The following is a 20037-nucleotide window of genomic DNA, read 5'->3' on the forward strand; positions in this document are numbered from 1 at the left end:
TGGAGGATATTTGTGAAGTGACGACGTTTAGCATCCTAGGCACATTGTATTTTGTTGAGACCCTTTTTCACAGCCCCTTTAAAGTTCTGATTACGTTGTCTACTGTATAGATGTGTGTAGAACTGTTCGGATAGTTTAACTATCTTATCCATATTTCTAATGCCATTGCCCTCTTTGTATCTTTAACGTACATGAAGAACCCCGGAATAAAGAAAATAACAGTACACTGTACTGATGGCCGACTTCAATGCGAATGTAGGCAAGAAACTGGAGAGGAGAGTTATTAGAAGAGTTCGCAGAAATGATTTATCGACCACCAACACGTCCTTCCGCAAACGAGAGAACAGGAAATTGACGTGGAAGAGCCCCAATGTGGGGCTAAATATGAAATAGACTTCTTACTGTGCGCTCCATTTCTCCTGGCTCATGTTACTTTCCCCACCGAACTAAAACAGCACCTTTTGCTGCCTCGCCTCAATTATCCTTCTCTGAAATACTTTCCCCTTAAAGGGAACCCTTCCTAGTTGATTCCCCTCCGTCGTCTTGCGCGTATGGTGTACAGTTTATTTCAGCAATGTCTACTGTCTTTCTTGCTCCATTAACGCCAGAATAAGTCAATACTGTCTTTCATAATCTTAATACTCCAGCTTTTTCCGTATTGCTCATAGTATGTAGGTGCTATCGTGCAAGTATGCTATTCATATAGTCCACATCTTCAACCATTCTCTTCCGTCCGGTATTTTTTTTTGGTAAATAGCGAAGGTGAATTCAGTATCTAAAAGTGTGGCAACAACCATATACTAATCATAGCCTAATTTATCCGTTGCCTGTCATTTCCACAGTACTTGAGAAGGGATCCAAACTCTGCTGTTTGCATTTTCTGAGACAAAATATTACAGTATCGGAGAACGGGTTTGTAAATATCTATCAACTGAAAGTGACCATGCAGCTTAAAATATTTCTTCGGTGTTATTTTAGGGATTGTTATTAAGTATTCGTTCTTTTTGTAGACTTTACCCGAGCAATTGATTTAATAAAAAGCGACCTTCGTTGGGTCATAATCTCACAGTGTGGAATTCTGGGAACTCTTTTAGCAATTATACATTCTCGTTTGTGAGAGCGTTAACGTTATGTAAAGATTAATGGGTTTTCTTCAACTATGCTGTCACCTACAAGCGGAGCACCGCTAGGGAATGTTTAGGTCCCTTCTTTCTCAATTCACGTATTATTGATGTCGTTAACAAAACAAAGGTTGCTTGTTTCATAATATATACCGAAGATGCAACGCGTTGTTTAGTGGAGATGGTCGTGACAAAGTGATTGATGAGGGCAATTCAATTCAATTCAATTTATTTCTCATGTATGCATGGTGAGGGTCGAGGGGAAAAAGCCAGAAATTGTGGCTTGACATGCCCCTCGGCCCCTACATTACAGGGCAGCAGCCAACATACATACACAAATATCATTAGAAAAGACAATGAGGAAATGAAATGCACAAAAAAATGATAACAAAAAAGCAACAGAAAAATATACTTCACAGAAATACATGTCGTTGGTTACTCAAATCAGGTCAACACTTTATGGAACAAAAGAGATAGGAAGCAGTAAAAGCATGCTGAAATTTAAAAAGTAGCACATACATCCTGTATATTTTTGCGGCATGCTCGTGATACATAAACTTTTGCTTGCAGCATGAAACTTATTTAAAAGACGGGGCAGCGTGTTTGCTAAACTGTATGTACCATATTTTGTGCGGCATGTTGGAATATGCCGCAGTTCGCTTTGTCTCCTTGGGCAAACTGGTAAATTTAGTGAAAGGTGTGCCGTGTCACGCAATTAATTCACATTTTGTCTTAGGTCCTTCTTATATGTTTCAGCCAGCCTAACATTATACATTTCAAATGCCTTTACGGCATTGAACAGGCCGAATAAGTCGCATGTGTTTCTATCTGAAGCGACGTTGAGTATTGCAAGTAGAGCCTTCTTCTGTAAAACGTAAATCTTATTTTTATTGGTACCTGTAGTTGTTCGCCAAACTAAGTGCGCAGAGTTTACTTGGGACATAAAGAGGGAATTATACAGCAGAACTTTAACTTTGCATGGAAGTAAGTAACGATGCCGGTTAATGATACCTGGACACGAGAAAGCTTACTGATCACAGCGTTAACATGATTATTCCAGCTTAGCTGGCTGTCGAAATGTATCCCTAATATCTTAATATTGTCTACAATTTCTATCGTTTCAGACCTAGCTTAAGATCGCATGTTAGAATAATGTTTTTATTTTTTGGTTTGCATATAATAGCCTTAGTTAATGATACACTCATCCTGTCCGCTGGAGTCATTTGAATTCGCTAAATATAAATGTAAGCAAAACAATTAAGCCCTGTGCTTTACGTCCATACGCTTGGGCAATAAACATGTCTGGGTAAATCTGCTTTAACTCTAGCCCCGTTCAAAACGTTGAGTATGCATAAAACTCTTGCACTGTTTCCAGAAACAAGCTACTTTCGGATGCACGTATAAGCAATGTAAGTTGAAAATGTTCCCGTGTCATTCATTGGCTTGTTGTACTGTCATCGTCATATCCTTCCGGTTTCTATCAAGCTACTTCTATGTCTTTAATCATTGTGACCATTTTAGAAAACTAACATCGCTAAATTAGGACCAAAATAATGAAGAGAGCGTTTGATATAAGACGTATTCACGAGAGCCGCCGCGGTGGCTCAGTGGCTATGGCGCCCGGCTGCTGACGCGAAAGATGCAGTTTCGATCCCGGCCGTGGCGGTCGAATTTTCATGGAGGCGAAATTCTAGAGGCCCGTGTAGTGTGCGATGTCAGTGCACGTTAATGAACGCCAGGTGGTCGATATTTCCAGAGCCCTTCACTACGGCGTCCCCTCGTAGCCTGGGTCGCTTTGGGACGTTAAACCCTCATGAACCAAAAACGTTTCACGAGAACTTCCGTTGCACAACTTTTAAATAGGGCTAATTTCTCTTCTCTCGCGTAAATAAATCGTTGTTCGCGATTGAAATTCTCATATCAACTAATTAAGGGGCATTACAAGATTGACATAACAGAAATGATATCTTTCTTATCCGGATATGCTACTCGGAAAAGGCATAACCTCACAAAGCTACCTTTTTCTCGCGTAATAACCCTTCAAGTATACATTCTTGCTGAGCACAATAGTGGACTAGGACCTGCTAAAAATTACGTCATCCCTGTGCGAACTTCAACTTCGATCTTATTACCTTGAAAGGGACATTATATGGCTTTTATTATGCTTTCAGTGACAATATTTTAGTTCTTCGATGTAGCCTCATGAATAATATCTTTCTTTTTTTTTGGTAAAGCCGACCAGTACATATGCTTTGTATTCATTCAGGTATCAGTTGTTTTTTTTTTAAGTCTACCTCTATGCCATCGCGGCACTCTACGCCTCGCGTCCTAGAGGACCGGAGTTCTAATGCTGGTGGCGCACAATTCCCCACCGGATTATAAAAAAAAAACTCCGCGAGCCGAAGGATTTGCATAACCAAGTTTGGAATGTGGCCTGATCTCGGTGACCAGAACATACAACCCACTCCTTCCCCAAACAGGATTTGGTCACAACTTCCTATGTGACCAAACCAATTAACCCTCGGCCGCAGTGTCCAGTGGCTGCTGAGTAGGTGCCTATACCAGCACTGTTAATGTTTTCAGTGACCATAAAGATTCATATGGTGTACAACATATGAACAAAACATGAAATTGTCACATATGTTCTTTTAATAATCGTCTTTTAAAGCTCTTTAGTTATGTGCTTTCTTGAACTTTGGGCAATATTTCCTTGTTCATGACAAATACATCGGTGAATTTCGTATATTTATTTCACATTTTTCCTTATAATGCAACATTAAACATTGGTGGCTATAGGTTCTTTCGTGTGTTGACATAAAAACGTAAAAATTTAGAAAAAAGCTGCGTGAGCACAGTTTGCCAAAGTTTTGAATGAGTAAAATTTTAAGGCATTGCAAAACAACTGACGCACTCTTATTTCTCATCCAGATTTCCCGTATAAATTTCCGGTCCTTTTCTAGTAACAAAATTCTAGTTATCTGCGACCAAACATTGCAAAGGCATCTGTTTACACGAGTGCCACTTCACCGTGGTTAATAATATTTAGTGCTCGTTAATATATTTTTTGGACAAAACTAACTTCACACTTCTTTCTAATCATCAGGCAATGTGATATAGAAACATTATAGATAAATCCTAGATCTCGACTTGCCACTCAGTTATGACACGAGCTTTCTATTACTGCTGGCCTCCCAGTGGCCACGCTGTCTATACGTACGACATGGGACACAAAAACGGCAATTATGCGGGGGGGGGGGGGGGGTGGGAGGGGGCGGGGGCGGGGGGGACCTTTACAAAAATGCTCGGTTCAGTGACTGATTTATGTATTTCCACTAGTTGCAAGACCCCAGGATGTAGCATTTTATATAACGGTTCGGCAGAAAGCAAGAAAAATTTCTCGATGGCAGCTTTCAGTTGGGCAGGTTTGGAATGATTTGGGAAAGTCTTCCGAAAAGGTCGTTCCGGTCGATGGCTATTCGTCTTGATCTTGTGTCTTGCCTTCGTGAGTACATAAAATAAGCCATCTTATTTGATTCTGGCCGAAATTTAGTTAATCGTTACGTATTTCCTGCGCTAAAAATTTATCCAAGAGTGGGAACACCTGCCGTTCCCCACCGGCGTCTCTGAGCTCTTGAAGCATTCGTTCCACCTTACCAGTCACTGAAAATTTGCTTCTGAAAACTAATAAAATTAGATTGCCCATTACTTCCCAGAAAATTGTGAACGTAATTACAATACTTGCGCAAATGCTGGTCACAAAAGAGCTAACAACGTCATAAGTACATCTGAAAAGGAAGCCACTTAATTTTCAGTTACTTTTTTTGACAAACACTAATAAGTACGCCTGTGAGAGCTTTCACCACCATTTTAGATTTATTAATTGTTGCACCGCAAGAGCAACTAAGCCACAAAGTGTTCATCAAACATTTTTCCCGCTTTGCCGCCACAAAGTCGAAACGCTTGGTGCCACAAAAAGAGCACGACTGCTTTTTAAAAGAAGTAATTTGAAAAGCCATTACTTGCGTCTGCAGCGAAATTACAGCCCTAAGTGGAATATTAGGCTTTCAAGACTATACAAGAAGTGATCGTTATCGTATACAAATTACCGTATACAGCTAACTGGTTCTAATTTTATTACTGCTACTTAATTGCTGCCACATCTGCAAATCACAACTTCATGCAGTAGAGTGGAAGCTGCAACCGCCCAGCTTCCGCCAGAGCTCTTTTGTCACACGCTTGCAGTCGAACCTCAAAAAAAAAAAAGCATTGCCCCGCACTCGTAAGTGCCACTCTACAACGTGAAGCTATGAGAGGCAGCGGTGTCACCTAGGCTGCATGTCTTCAAATAAAATTTGCGACAGTTCATTTCTATTCGCAAGAGGCAGTCGAGGTGCTTGTCACTCTTACAGAGGCGTTCTTGTGAGTCGCACACGACGCATTGTCTCGAGATCGGGACGCCCCCAATGTGAAGCGCCGTACGCAGTCTGCTTGAGAGTACTTCAGGTAATATGACACGGTTCCTTCGGACTACATCTCGAGGCCGCGATTTGATTTGCGCGTCATATTTATATACGGGGCGAGTCAGGCGCTGCTATGTATTCCGACTTTCTCCATTTCCTTACCTCGTAGGAGGCTGGCACTGCTACGATGGGAAGAGCTGCGCAGGACGCTGGTTGCGCACGCGTCATCTGATGTCTTCCCTGCAGTGGCCGGAAACACGCCAAGGTGAGCCGTTTTTTCCTGGCCGTCCAGAAAACCGAGGGAGGGTAACTAATCTGATGCTTCTGATGCTTCTGGGGCGGGGGCGATTTAGTTGTTGCGAACCAAAAGGGCACAAGAAACTTCAAGAAGTAAATATTTATTCCTTTATTTATTCGGAGATACTCCATTGCACAATAAGGATTTACCAGGGTGCAACTGCATCATATGACAACATAAACGCACGCATTAAAACAAAACGAATATAAACTAGAGTGCCCATAATTACAGTACAAAAGCGTCGTTACTCAATAAAGCAAGAAAGAAACAAAAGGCATATATGATTTTAGACACATTCAACAAAGATTGGCAGGAAACACCGAGAGAGAATGTTCAGAAATTTCAATACCTGATAATTACATTCCATTCAATACAACTATAGAAAACATGTTGTTTAAAACATTTTTTTTTCGCGGAATGGTGTAATTCTTAGTTGACGCCTTCGCCTAGTGGCATATGTACAGAAAATCTCATATCAGAAAAGTTAAGGCTCCTCTAGTAGCACTTTGAGGCAAAAACATCGGCTGAGTGTTTCTCAAGGCAGTCTACGAGTTCAGAACTGACACTTTCCTAACACGAAGATTTAGCAGTTATCTATTACTAAGTACACTTAATTATAATTTATAGCCTTAACGTTAGGAGACCAGAAGCGGGCAGATGGCTGAGAGAACAAACGCGTGTTTATGGCATCCTAGTCGAAATTAAGAGGACGAAATGGACTTGAGCAGGGCATGTAATGCGAAGGCAAGATAGCAGCTGGTCCCTAATGGTAACGCAGTGGATTACAAGAGAGGGCAAGCGTAGCTGGCAATGGATAGGGTTAATTAAAGAGACTTGGGAGCTACATTCTCCCTGCAGTGGGCGTAGTCAAGGTGGCGGTGATGATGATGATATGATGATGATGGTGGTGATGATGATGATTTACAAATTAACTTTCCGGAACGAAACGGAAAATTCAACGCAGAATGGGCCTTGCGTCTCTCATCATTCCTCAGTTATTTTCACTGTGCTGGACGTTACGTACTCTTTAAAAAATATGATGGTGCAGTGCCGAGCAACCATGCAGAACATAAACAGGAAATTTACAGTTTTGGCAAGAAGTAAGTAGAACACAATAACGCACATACAAGAACACAGGAACATTACTTCAGAGAGTCACTAATATCACTCAGAGAATTAATTCCATTCACTGATGAGTGCATTTTCGAGAGCACGCATGCCTCATTTCATTTCATTTCATTTTTATTTCCTTAAACGCCCTCTTAAGGGGACATTACGTCCGGGGTGAGGTTAACATTCGTGCATATAACATATATTCATGATTCCAGGTGCAATGTGAGTTTGTCTAGGAAGGTGGATGGCCAGGTGATGGCTGCAATTTCGTGGGGAAGGTCGTTCCAGTGACTTGCAGTTTAGAGGAGAAAGGACTTCGAAACAACAGTCGTACGAGCACGTTGGCGGGAAACATTAAACGGATGACCGATGCGTTTAGACGTGCAATATGTAGGCGCGCAGATATACGGTTCCTGTTTGAGACGGGAATATTAAAATTTGCGAAACTTGCACAGCCTATTAAATGTGGCAACGAACGGAAAGGCTTGGTAATTAGTATTGCTGTTTGAGAGATGAAACGCTGGTATCGTATCGGTATGAGTGATGAATGAAACGGGCAGCTTGTTTTGTACGGCGTCTAAAGATTCAACCAGGTATGCTTGCTGCGGGTTTCAAATGGCGGATGCGCGTACTCAAGTTTCGGCCTGCATAATGATTTGTAAGAGAGTAACTTTACATCTTGAGGAGCGCGGTGAAGGGGACGTTTAAAGAAGCCGTTTTTTATTCGTGGCTGAGATTTGATTTGTTAGATGCTTGCGCCTTGACAGAAGATTACTGCTGATATTGATGCCTAGATATGTATACGATGGCACAAGTTGGAGAGGAAGATCAGAAATTGTGTGCGCCGATAAATATTGGTTGCGACGGCGATGAAAGGACATGAGCTAGCATTTAGTGCGATTGAGTTCCATCAACTAGAGATTACAGCGCGCTTGAATGTGTTTAGGTTCTCTTGAAAGGAAAGAATTCTTGATCGTTTATATTATTAACTGTGGTTCAAATAACGCAATCGTCGGCGAATTGACGCACTCGATATGATAGCTTTTGTGCGAAATCAATAATATAAATTATGGATTAGAAGGGGCCAAGGAGAGTTCCTTGTGGAACGTCTGATGTGATTGGAATAGACCGTTTACAGCGCGTGGTTCTTCCCTTTGAGACCATATGGCACCACAGGTTCGCTAGGAACACGGCGCCATTACGGGCCTCTTAAGTCGCCAGCGTGTACCCCTCGACACAGCAGTGCAAAATATCGCGGGTGGCTGCCCAGTGTGTTTTTTCTATGAATATGTGGAAAGGCAGAGGAAATACATGCTGTGTTGCGGATCGCAAAAATTGCGACAGGGAGTTAAAGGTGCGGGATGCGATCGTTTGCGATCGTCACGGAACCGGGCTGCATAAGGACGTACTGCCCCTTCTCGCACCCGTTCGGCATGCATGCACCCTTAACGAACGGGCGAACGCAACAAACATGTTCGCGAGCGCTAGATACCCAATAAAGAAAGAAAGGTTTCCATCTTGGAAAATCTGCGAGGGTAAGTGAACTACATAGACGCATGAACAAGCTGTCCCGCCGCCGAAACCGTCACTTGTGCTTTCAGGTGCTGTGCAGTTGCATCCGCGTGTGTAGCGAGACCCGTTTGCTCGTACGTTAAGGTGCGCGGCGATCAGTAGCAGGAGCGCCCGAGGACGAATTAGGAACGAAGAAGAAAGATGACTTCCGGTCCTACATACCGCTACTGCAGATTATGCAGAGCACAGGCGCGCGTGCCGACAACGTTTACCGTCAGGCCGTGTATTACATGACATCCTGGTCCTAATGTTGAACTTCGGTTCAAGTAGCGCGGTTTTCGTGGATCATATTCGGAATAAAGCATTTCCGTTACGGCTGGCGTGTTTGGTGGTTGTCACTTCCTCGAGGCCCATGCGAGACAATCACTAAATGTGAGTCCGCAGGCCAGCGCTCAGAGTGAAGCTGAGTACTTACCACCAAAGAGACCTCGAGGTTTTTCAAGTCCGCATATCGAGCGTAGAGCGTAGAGCGTACCACAATATTATATGGGAGCATGGCATAACTGTGAACTTCGTGTACTATTAACGCGTTTCTATGCGCGCCTTCTAACAATAATATCGCGGAATTCATCGAAACGCACCTCAGCTCCTGAAGACTCCTTTAAGCATGGCGCTGCTATCATGATAGTTAACATTTGTGAGTCTATTTATTTTTGTCGCTCTTCTGTGTTAAAGAAACCAGTAGAAAATATTTTAGGCTTCCTTATCAGCATCGCTAACAGGATGTAAACAAATGCGTGCGACGTGCATGTGAGCGTCTTAGAGCAGTGCCTGCATGCATGTACACAACACGACAACGATTTGCGCTGCCGCTACAGCAATAAACCTTGGCGCTTTAGATAATAACAATGAAAAAGAAAACATTCAGCAAAGCCTTCAGTGGATGCAAAGAAAAGCATGCAGGCGACCCATTCCTAGGCTCAAATAGGGAGAGCTGAGCGGCTCTCCGCGACACGAAGCCCGATCACGTTTTCACGTATCGAGTGACCAAACTAGGGGTCTCACATGTCCTTCGAAGCTTTGGCCCAACCCTAGTGTCGTCTGCCCACTCCTTTTCAACCGCATCAGCCGAAACACGGCCTCTCGGAGCCGAACCATCAGGCGCAGCAGCCGTCGTGAAGAGGCGGGCGCCGAGCAGTCAGGAGGCGCGTAATGGCGGCGTGATCACGTGAACAAAGATGGCAGCCCCCATGATACCGGGCTGTAAAGCCTGTATACGGTTAGAGGAGTAGGTAATAATGATAATGGACTGTGAGCGACGTGTGAGGAATTATGAGGAACTTTATCGAGTGCTTTACGAAGTCTAAAAAGATGGCATGTTTATATCTTAGCATACGTTAAAAGATCTGAAGAGGACAGAGTGGGTCAGGGGGCAAACGCGTGTTAATGACATCCTAGTCAAAATCAAGACGAAGAAATGGGCTTGGGCAGGGGATGGACTGCGAAGGCAAGATAACCGCTAGTCCTTTAGGGTAACGGACTGGATTACAAGAGAAGGCAAGCGTAGCAGGGGGCGGCAGAAGGTTATGTTGGCGGATGAGATTTGGAAGTTTGCAGGCGTAGGGTGGGCGCAGCTGGCAAAGGACAGGGTTAATTGGAGATACATGGGAGAGGCCTTTGCCCTGCAGTGGCTGTAGTCAGGCTGATGATGATGATGATGATGACGACGATGAATTACTTTATGATCGCTGATTTCTCTCAGATAAGTAATAGAAGTTAAAGTCTCAGGGTTACTAGGTAAAATCAGATCTATAATGTTTTCTGATCTCTCAGTAAGGCGTGTTGGCTGAGTTACTAATTGTAAAACATTAAACAATACAGACGTCGACAAATTCACGGAGCTCTTGAGCTACGGTATTGTGGGCTTGGCAATGCCAGTGAACAGATGGATAGTTAAAGTCGCCAAAAAGAATAATCCTTGCGTTCGGATACCTAGCTGTCAGTTGCAACAGAACGTTAAGTTAACGGGGTATGTCAGGACTATTGTGTGGCGTTCGGTAGCAGGCGCCAATTAGTTATCGGTGCATTGCGGCATATTAGCCATAAAATTTCAAGGTCAGATGTGACGCTCACAAGAGTGCGTGGCAGTTCTCGATTAATGGCAATTAGCACGCCTCCCTCTCGGGAACCGTCACGGTCTGTGCGAAAAAGATGAAAGTTCGCCAAATCTTGTAAAAGTTCAGACTCACTGACATTAGTGTGGAGCCACGTCTCAGTTAGAGCAAGTATGCTGCTGTCCGATGACGAAACGAGGTTAGACACAAGCAGCCGTTTTGGAATCAAGCTGGGTATATTTGTAAAGATTACCGAAATGCCTAGGTTAATGGGCGATATATTTAACAGATTGGGATGTCTGGTCAAATAAATACCGTTTGGTACTGAAGTATGACGTCTTAAGCGGAGGAAAAATTTTGCAGACTTTTCTTTTGCGAATGCAGCCAGGTGATTTCGAATATTATGAACGCGGCACGAACAATCTTCTCCGACACCAAATTCAGTTCCTTTAAATTTGCGTCCTTTGTAAAGAATGTTGTCTTTGGTCTTCGATGATATGATTCTGACAATGATAGGGCGTTGATGGTTTGAGTTATGACGGCCGAGGCTGTGGGCGCGCTCCATATCTTTGGCATCTAATGCTGTCTCCAGGTTTTCCAAGCAGTGATCAATGACAAGCTTTTCGGATTCGGCGTATTATTCATGGAGAGACGGATCAGGTAGACCATAAAAAATAACATTATTCCTGCGCGAGTGGTTTTCCGCAGTATCGAGCCGGGGTTCCAAGTCGTGAACCAAGCCAGCAGTCTGGTCAGCGGTTGTTTGCACTCTTTCCAGGTCCGATTGAATTGTAGGCAGAGCCTGACAATGTGGCTGAATTTCAGTGAGGCGATTATTAAAGTCAGATATGGCTCTGTCGAGTGCAACCATTCGTGCCTTTATGTCCTGAACATCCGTGAGCAGCTTTGACTGGTCATCAGACAGGTTCTTCAATTCGGCCAGGGCGATATCCAACTTGCCAGGGGTCGTCTCGATGTCACCAGCAAGTAGTAACAGAGACCGTCCAATTTGATAGCACTCGGTAGGGTCAGCAATCAAACGCTGCGGGCTTGGCGGCTGCATCAGGAAATGATTACTACCTTTTTCTGCAAAAATACTTCCTGGTCCACTAACCGCATGATGAATAAGACGGGGTTCGTTAACTGTGGCGTGGCACTGCCGCCGAGCCCACCCGTATTGCCCTACTGGCGCGTGCCCAAATCGATCCGGCAGAGGATGAAAGCGAAGTTGGAGCGCAGTGCTATCGCGACGCCGTTTGTGTAGAGGGAGTAGGCATGCAGTTCTTTTCTCTGAAATGAGCATGACACGGGTCTCTCAATAAAATACCTAAATGTGCACGTTAAAGAAAGAAGTAGGCAGATGACGAAGCAAAAGGCCGCGGAAATGCCCTATGGAAAACCTTCAGCGAAGTATGCATACCAATAAAGAACGTTACCCACCACCCCGCACAAAAAGTATATCTTTTTTTTTTCCTCCTGTGAGACGGGGAGATGTGAAGAAAGAACTAGACACGGACGGCGAAGAGGCAGAGACCCGGACACAAGCACACTAAGAACTTTACTATGTGAAGGAATGAGACGCGTATATGTAAATGATCTCAACTCCACAGTTTCAATCCAACCAAAAATAAAAACGCCGGCACGTAAACAAGTCAAGGATTCAAAGTATCTGTATATATATCCCATACAACTTGGTAGTCGTAAAGTAGGCCCTCCCGCTCTATTAAAAAAGAAAAAAACAAAAAATGCTCATCGAAAGCACACACTCCAGTGTCTCCCGATCTAGACAGTTTAAAAGACAAGCATCTGATAAAAACAAAGTATGCTAATCTGTCTACAAGCACAAGTGCAAACGCCTATAAGAGGGGACAAGCCCCATAAAGGAACAAAGCAAACCGAAAGAGCCGCCCCGGTCTTGTTACTCAACAAAACAACAGTGAAAAAGGGCACCAGGTCACATCAGCACAAAACCGTGCTTAAGCTCTGGAAAGAGACGCCAATAAACTATAAAAGCATTCAAAATAGGCACCAAGTCAGTTAGAATGAAACGAGAAAAAAACACTCAATGCTTTGATTCTCCAATGCTTTTAAAACCCACGAATGAAGCTAAAACCGTTCTAACAGCTGAAATTCAAATATTGTTCTTCTATTCATAGCCAGCTGAACGATGCCTATTCAGATCAACTGTCTAACAACGCCTTCTAATTTATTTTCACTCATGAAGTAATTACCTGTTCTCCAGTTCTCAGTACATTTCATGATTATTCTGTGCCCCCATTTGTTATCAGTGAAGATGGAATTCTTCCTTTGCTCATCATCAGCATCAGCCAGACGACACCCGCTTAGTAATCTTAAAGTTAAAGCCGTGGGGCCTTAACAACAAAACACTTCAAAACATTTCTCAGAATATTTATCAAGTCGTATCTGCGCTTTTTTCTCCGTCCTTATGATCTCTCTCAAACCCAGCCAATTTCTTCTCTCTAGTTTTCCAGATAGTGTGAATTCTTGCCTAGGCACGTGTTCTCGGGACGGCGCTCTTGGACTAGGTTGAATGTGTGATATTGAGATCGGTTGTATATACGCCTTTCATTCCTTCACATAGTAATGTTAATTGTCTGCGTTTGTGTGCGTCTTTGACTATTAGCCGTCCATGTTTTGTTCGGGGATTTCTTTCCTCTAGCATCTATACTGAAACTAAGAGAGCAATTACAGGGGCTAGTTGGTGGTTAATCGTGTGTCAACCGCGCTAGACTTCGACGAACAAGACACACTGTAAGGACGACAAGAGATGAAGCGCGAACTTTCAGCCAAACTGTGTTCTATTCAAAATTCCCGATTCGTCTGTCGTCGTCCTTGGATACTGATGAAGAGCTACGGTTATGTCCGTTGCAGTGAAAGTAGTGTTGCCGTGCGCCACTACAGCGTGAGTTCTTTGTCGGGGCAATTTTTTGAGGAGGCTACTGCTTCGCTTCTCGTTGCATTTAGTGCTTAATAACCGCAAAATAAAAAAATCAAGACAACGTTTCTGTTTTAATATTACATATGTTCAGTTGATATATGGATGTGAAATGCTGGGGAAACATTTATTTCCTTTATTGTTGAGCGGAACGAAGGGGTGTGGCCGTCAGAGTGAAAAGTTGTTGAATCAACAAAGACACAACAAAATTCAAACGACAGCTGGAGGCCTATTTTTGCAAAATCATCCCTAAACAAGGACTCACATAATTCCATGGTAAATAGAGGTTGTTCAGACAAATCTTGATAATCGTGAAGTGAAGAAGGATGTGAAAACCTCAGGATGCTTTCCAGCGTTTCGACAACACGACTTATCTTCGTCTGGCCAAGGCGTTCATCGCTGGCGGGTTTGAAACAGGGACCTCGCTCCGAAGAGGAGGAGGATGCGAAGTGGTAAAGGTATTTGGATGGGGAAGGTGAATCCCGTACAGGGATTTTGACAGCTGAAGATGATTAACGGGTTCACTTGCAGAACTGTGAAAAGCAATAGGCCAATTCAGCAGAATGGAAACCGGTGATGTGGAACGTGGAGAGATAGGGAGCGCGCGATTGAAAGGCTGCCTGTCCAGCTGCGACAGGTGGCTTGGTATGACTATCTGCGTTGACCTGAAAAACTCAGACAAGGAATTATTCAGCATGGTGAACGAAATACTGGGGAAAAATCAATAAAAAAGACAAAACATGGGCACGAGTTCAGAAAAGCGTTAAAAGAAGAGGTTGGGAAAGGAACTCGAGAGCCAAAAGTTGCTCAGTAACGACGGCAAGATATTCAGGCATCAGTTAGAGGTAAACTGAGCAGATAGAAAGACTGAGAAAAAATTGTCATTGAGGGGGGAAAGAATAGGTCGGGGTAAAAAGTTTGGTTTATGGGGTTTAACGTCCCAAAGCGACTAAGGCTATGAGGGCCGCCGTAGTGAAGGGCTACGGAAATTTCAACCAGCTGAGGTTCTTTAACGTGCACTGACATCGCACAGTACAGGGGCCTCTAGAATATCACCTCCATCGAAATTCGACCGCCGCGGCCCGGATCGAACCCGCGTCTTTCGGGTCAACAACCGAGCACTGTAACCACTGAGCCACCGCGCCGCCCCGGTGTAGAAGGGTAGGGTGAAAAGAACGATAAAGCGGTGGTATGGAGTACTGAGGAATGTATGACCATGTGCAAGATCTGTTTAAATAATTTCGCCACTCCCGGAATATGCCTGAGAGATTCATCATCATCATAATTTATTATCCCTGAAAGGCCCCTAAGTGGGGTATTACATGAGGGAGGTAGGGACAAGATCGATAAGATATGTATCAATGGTCAGTAATACAAAACCAGAACAGGCACTACAATATAACAATACAATACATATATATCAATGGTCAGTAATGGAAACACGAGAACAGGCACTACACTACAATAATACAGTAAGAATACAAGGATACCGTAAATCGTAACAAAGCAAAATTCAAAAACTCCTAAAATGGACTATAAGCAGGATAAGTGCAATATTACCAAAAACGCAACACGGACCACAATCACATAAACTGAAAGGAATAAAAGTTACGCAAAAATGAAATCGTTGTAGTTATTTGTTGAGATGGGCAGCTAGCATAGTCCTAAATTTAAGTGCGCCGCGCTCGGAGGCTATTGATTCGGGCAACTCATTCCATGCTGCAATTGTGCTTGGAAAAAAGGACCTGTTGAGAACGTTAGTGTGACCATGAAGACGCTGGACACTCATTGGATTAAAATGGTGCCTAGAAGTTCGTAGTGGTGGTTGTAAGAGAGAGTTTGGTCAATGAGGAAAATGATAGTATAGTTTATGAAACAGACAAAGGTGTCCAATTTTTCGACAGATTTCCAGTGTCCGATGGTCGAGGGAGGCTTTGATACCAGTTATGGTTAGGCGAGTGTCGTACTGGGATGAGATGCAACGGGCCGCACGATTCTGAATGGATTCCAAAGTATTAATTAGATTTTTATTATATATATATATATATATATATATATATATATATATATATATATATATATATATATATATATATATATATATATATATATATATATATTTGCATACCTACAGCGCCCTTGGGAATTAGTGTAGGGGAAAGGAAAAAACAATACGAGCGCACATGTGATATAATACAAATTCAGCTGCAAATTGAAAGGCATAAAACAAGCAGGGAAATATAAAACGACACGTATACACGTAGTTGTCTTGATATTTGTGTTACTTAATAACACTGTATCATGGTAAGTGGAAAAAACAAGCATGAGAAGTTAAAAGCAGTGTTAAAGCCAATTAAAAACGAATATTTTTCAGATCCTGGACAAAAGACGAAGGTGTCCCGGAAACAATTTCTCCAGGCAAATCATTCCTCTCATGTAATGTCTTAGGAAAGACGCTGTTCTTAAATAAGTCTATCCGGCAAGCATAATCACGCACTTTTCTGAAATGGTTCGTTCGTGCAGATACATGTGTTGGTTTCTTGAGATATCGATCTTTATCGATGCCTGTTCTAGAGTAAAAGATATTATACAATAGCTACAAGCGCAGGTATTTTCCTCTCGTTTCAAGCAGCGGCCACCCCATTTTTCTAGAAGTATTGCGAGATCTTTTCGAAATGTCATAATTACCTGACGCAAAGCGAGCAGCACGTGCCTGTATGCGTTCGGGTATTGAAGTGCTGCACTGTGTTGACGTATCCCATTTACTGCAAGCGTACGCAAGACTGGGACGTACATTTGACAGAAATAATGTTTCCTTTAGCTTAGTTAGTGCATTGTTAGATTTCGTCTGAGTAAATTTAACATTCCACTAGCCCTCAGAGTTATGTATATGAGCATTTCATGACAAATTGGCAGAGAATACAACCCTCAAATATTTGTATTCCCTTGCAACCGACAGGCGGGTGCCATTCATGACATAATTGGTATGAATTGGTTGTTTTTTAGTTGTAAACCTTGCGAGATTGCATTTCGGTAAATTAAGAGACTGTAGTATTATCATGTACGCGCCATGTGCCATGTGCTCTACCTCGTGGTAGAGCACCCGCCTCGGCTTCGGGAGGTGGTGGGTTCGACTCCCGCTGCCGGCCGGGTACCCACCGGTTTCCTCAAAAATGTGTACAAGCTGTGACTCGGCCTCGTGCCCGGCTTAGTTGGGTTACATGGCTTGGAAAAGGAGCCTGCGGCTTCAAATCCCATCGTTGTGAGCTTCGTTGATGTGTGTTAGAGCATGAGCAAAGACTGTTTTACACGTGCCGCGTATCATGGCCAGTCACGTGAACTTTACGGTGTTTATAAAGCCAGCAGCATCCTGCAATAAACGTTCTGTAATATGGAACGTCTTGCAAGGCGCTGCGTATAAGCTTACTCACTGCGGGACGGCCAGACATCTGTCAGGCGGTTTTGAGAGGCGCCCAGCTTGAGATGTCGGCTTTGTGATTGCGACACCAGAGATTGGCTACGTCACTCAAATAAAAAAACTTTGGTGAGCTTGATGCTGTCGTCCCACTTATTGTATGCACTAACGCGCTCATAGGAGGCCAACCAATCCTCCACATTCGTGTCATCTGTGCCGCTGAAGATGGCCGGGTCACGCTGCCGCACGGCGCCGAATCAGAAGACAGCCGACGGAAGTGGTGATGCAGTACGGGTGACGGTCTCGGGCATTGGAGAGGCGGTAGGCAACGCGCGTTTGCGAAGCTCCAGGGCGAGAGTATCGTTGGCACCTCCACCACTTGCAATAAGGAACGTCTTGCAAAGCACTGCGTCGCGAACAACCAGCTGTACAGGCCTGCTACAGGCCAGAAGCAGCGGTCAGTCCAGAGCACGCACGAGGGAAGGAACGTTCGGCGCTTGTCGTTGTCTTCGTTGAGCGCCAGCCTCTAGAGATTCCGGAGCTGAAGGCCAGTCTTGCAATTCTTTCTTTCTGCCACTAACCACCGGCTACGTTCCGTTATTTCAGTTGCGACGAGGTTGGGATAGCTGCACGATGATAGCCAGGCCACCCGAATTCGACGACACGACTAGTAGCTGGGGCACTTACCGTGTTCGTTTGGAGGCCTTTTTTGAGGGCCATAGCATCACAGATCCGGGCAAGAAGCGTGCGCTTCTGGTGTCGGCCCTGAGCGACAATGTGGGTCGCGTACTTTATGGCCAGTGTCAGTCGGAATTGGTGAGCAGCTTGAGCTACGAAGTCGAGCTACGAGCTACAACCACTTCGATCCACAAGCCAATGAGATTGCAGCAAGCTACGTTTTCTTTATGCGGAACCAAGCGGAAGGCGAATAGGTACGGGACTATATCAGCGACCTGAGACGTCTCGCAAAGGGCTGCAGTTTCGAGAAGTTTTTGGACCGCATGCTGCGGGGTCCGTTTGTCGGCCGAATCCGTGATGAACATGCTTGATGACACATGCTGTAGCAACAGAAGCCTGGTGGAGGCAGCGGAAGCCCCAGAAACAAATGTCCGGGCAACGACAACGGTGCTGACAACTTCGTACAGACGCACAGGATGAATCCGCAGAAGTTCGTACGCGGGCATGGATCCATGACAGAGTCCACTCAGCGCGGAAGGTGTGGCTCGAACCGTGCTTCGGAAATGTGCATACACAAGAAAGCGGCGTGTCACAAGTGCGGCAGGAAGGGTCACCTGGCAAGGATGTGCTCCAACGGTCGCGATAACCCCTCAGGAACTTACGCAGTGAAGGAATTAGACAGCAGTGACGGAAGTGGCGACGAAATCCTCTATGCTTTGGAGGCTCACAGCTACACTGGGAACGAGTCGGCACGGCTATTTGAAAGGGATTTCATCTGGGAAGGTCGGAAACTGCGCATGCTGATTAATACAGGGTCCGCTATCAGCGTCATCCCAAGGAGGGTATTCGAGAATAACCGCGAATGGTGGCCGCCACTGGAGAAGTCTTCACTGCGCCTGACGTGCTTCCTGGGGCCGCTGCCGGTCCTTCTCGATGGTTGTAGTGGATTGCAACGGGCCTCTTTTGTGCGGCCAGAACACCATCCAAGCCTTCCGGAGGGTTGGCATGGCACTTGGAAGAATGCGCGTCGCAGAACGTACATGTCATACACGGTGGCGCCGCGACAGCGAAACTTTTAATGGAATTTCCAGAAGTTTTCGAGCAGCGTTTGGGTTGCTGTAAGGGGCCACCCGCGAAACTACACAAAGATGCCGCTCTACCACGCTTCCTCAAGGCTCCACCGGTGCCATACGCGCTTCGGGAAAAGGTGTCTGCAGAAATCGACCGCCAAGTACCAGAACGAGTGCTTTCACCAGTGAGAGTTTCAAAGTGGGGCTACGCCCACCGTGCCTCTAGTGAAGCGAAATGGTGATATTAGGCTGTGTGGCGACTTCAAGTTAGCCGTGAATCCGGCGACACGTCTGGAACAGTGTCCGTTGCCGATAATTGAGAACATCTTCGCATCTCCTTTCGGGGAGGGGGGGGTGGGGGGAGGTGTTCACATCTTTGGGATTACGACACGCGTAAAATAAACTTCCACTGGACGACGAGGCATGAAAAACGGCCGTGTTGAACACACACAAAGGGTTGTTTGCATACAACCGCCTCGCTTTCGGCATCGCATCGGCACCAGCTTCGTTCCATCGCCGCCTTGATTCCGTTCGGCAAGGTCTTTCTCGCGTCAAGGTGTACTTGGGTGACATCATTATTGCTGAAAAAGAGAACGACGATTCCACTCTCCGGCAAGTCTTCGAGCTGCTGCGCGACAACGGACTCAAGTTGAACCTTGACAAATGCAGGTTCCCCGAGAAGCAAGTTACGTTCTCGGGCCACGAGATCGACGCAACTGGCTTACACCCCCCTCAGAATATGGAAGCCATCACCGCCGCACCAAGACCAGAGACGATGAGCCAGCTAAAATTTTTTTGGGATTAATCACATAATACGCAAAGTTTTTGCCGAACCTTGCAACCACGCTGGCTCCACTCTATAGGCTGTGTGCGAAATGAGCGCAATGGCAATAGACAGCCGAGCATGAGAAAGCCTTTCAAGCAGCCAAGCGCGCTATAGGAAAAGCGGATCATCTCGCGCACTACGACCCCGAAAAGCCGTTGCGGCTTGAATGCGACGCTTCGCCAGTGGGGGTCGGCGCGGTGCAGTCACCGAATCGGGAACAGGGACCACCCCATATCGTTCCGTTCGACAGCTCTGACACCGGCTGAACGGAATTATTCGCAACTGAAAAAAGAAGCGTTGGCCTTGGTATTCGGCGTTACCAAGTTTCGAGATTACTTGTTGGCGAAGCATTTCACTCTCGTGACGGACCACAGCCCACTGACCGGACTGCTTCACCCTGAGCGGCCAATTCCGCACATGGCCGCGGGAAGAATCTGACGGTGGGCACTGCTACTCTCTCCTTACCATTAAAAC

At 44.9% G+C, this 20037-nt stretch overlaps 1 protein-coding gene across 1 annotated transcript in view; it reads left to right on the forward strand.

Annotated features, from left to right (window-relative positions):
• The window catches only part of LOC144096666 (palmitoleoyl-protein carboxylesterase notum1-like), a 285055-nt gene that overhangs the window by 182085 nt on the left and 82933 nt on the right, over positions 1-20037 (forward strand). The window contains exon 4 of the mRNA XM_077629502.1: positions 5751-5846. Within this exon, the coding sequence (XP_077485628.1) occupies positions 5751-5846 (96 nt within the window). The remainder of the gene's footprint in view (positions 1-5750; positions 5847-20037) is intronic.

Source organism: Amblyomma americanum, chromosome 7 (assembly GCF_052857255.1).
Source record: "Amblyomma americanum isolate KBUSLIRL-KWMA chromosome 7, ASM5285725v1, whole genome shotgun sequence".
Taxonomy (NCBI): domain Eukaryota; kingdom Metazoa; phylum Arthropoda; class Arachnida; order Ixodida; family Ixodidae; genus Amblyomma; species Amblyomma americanum.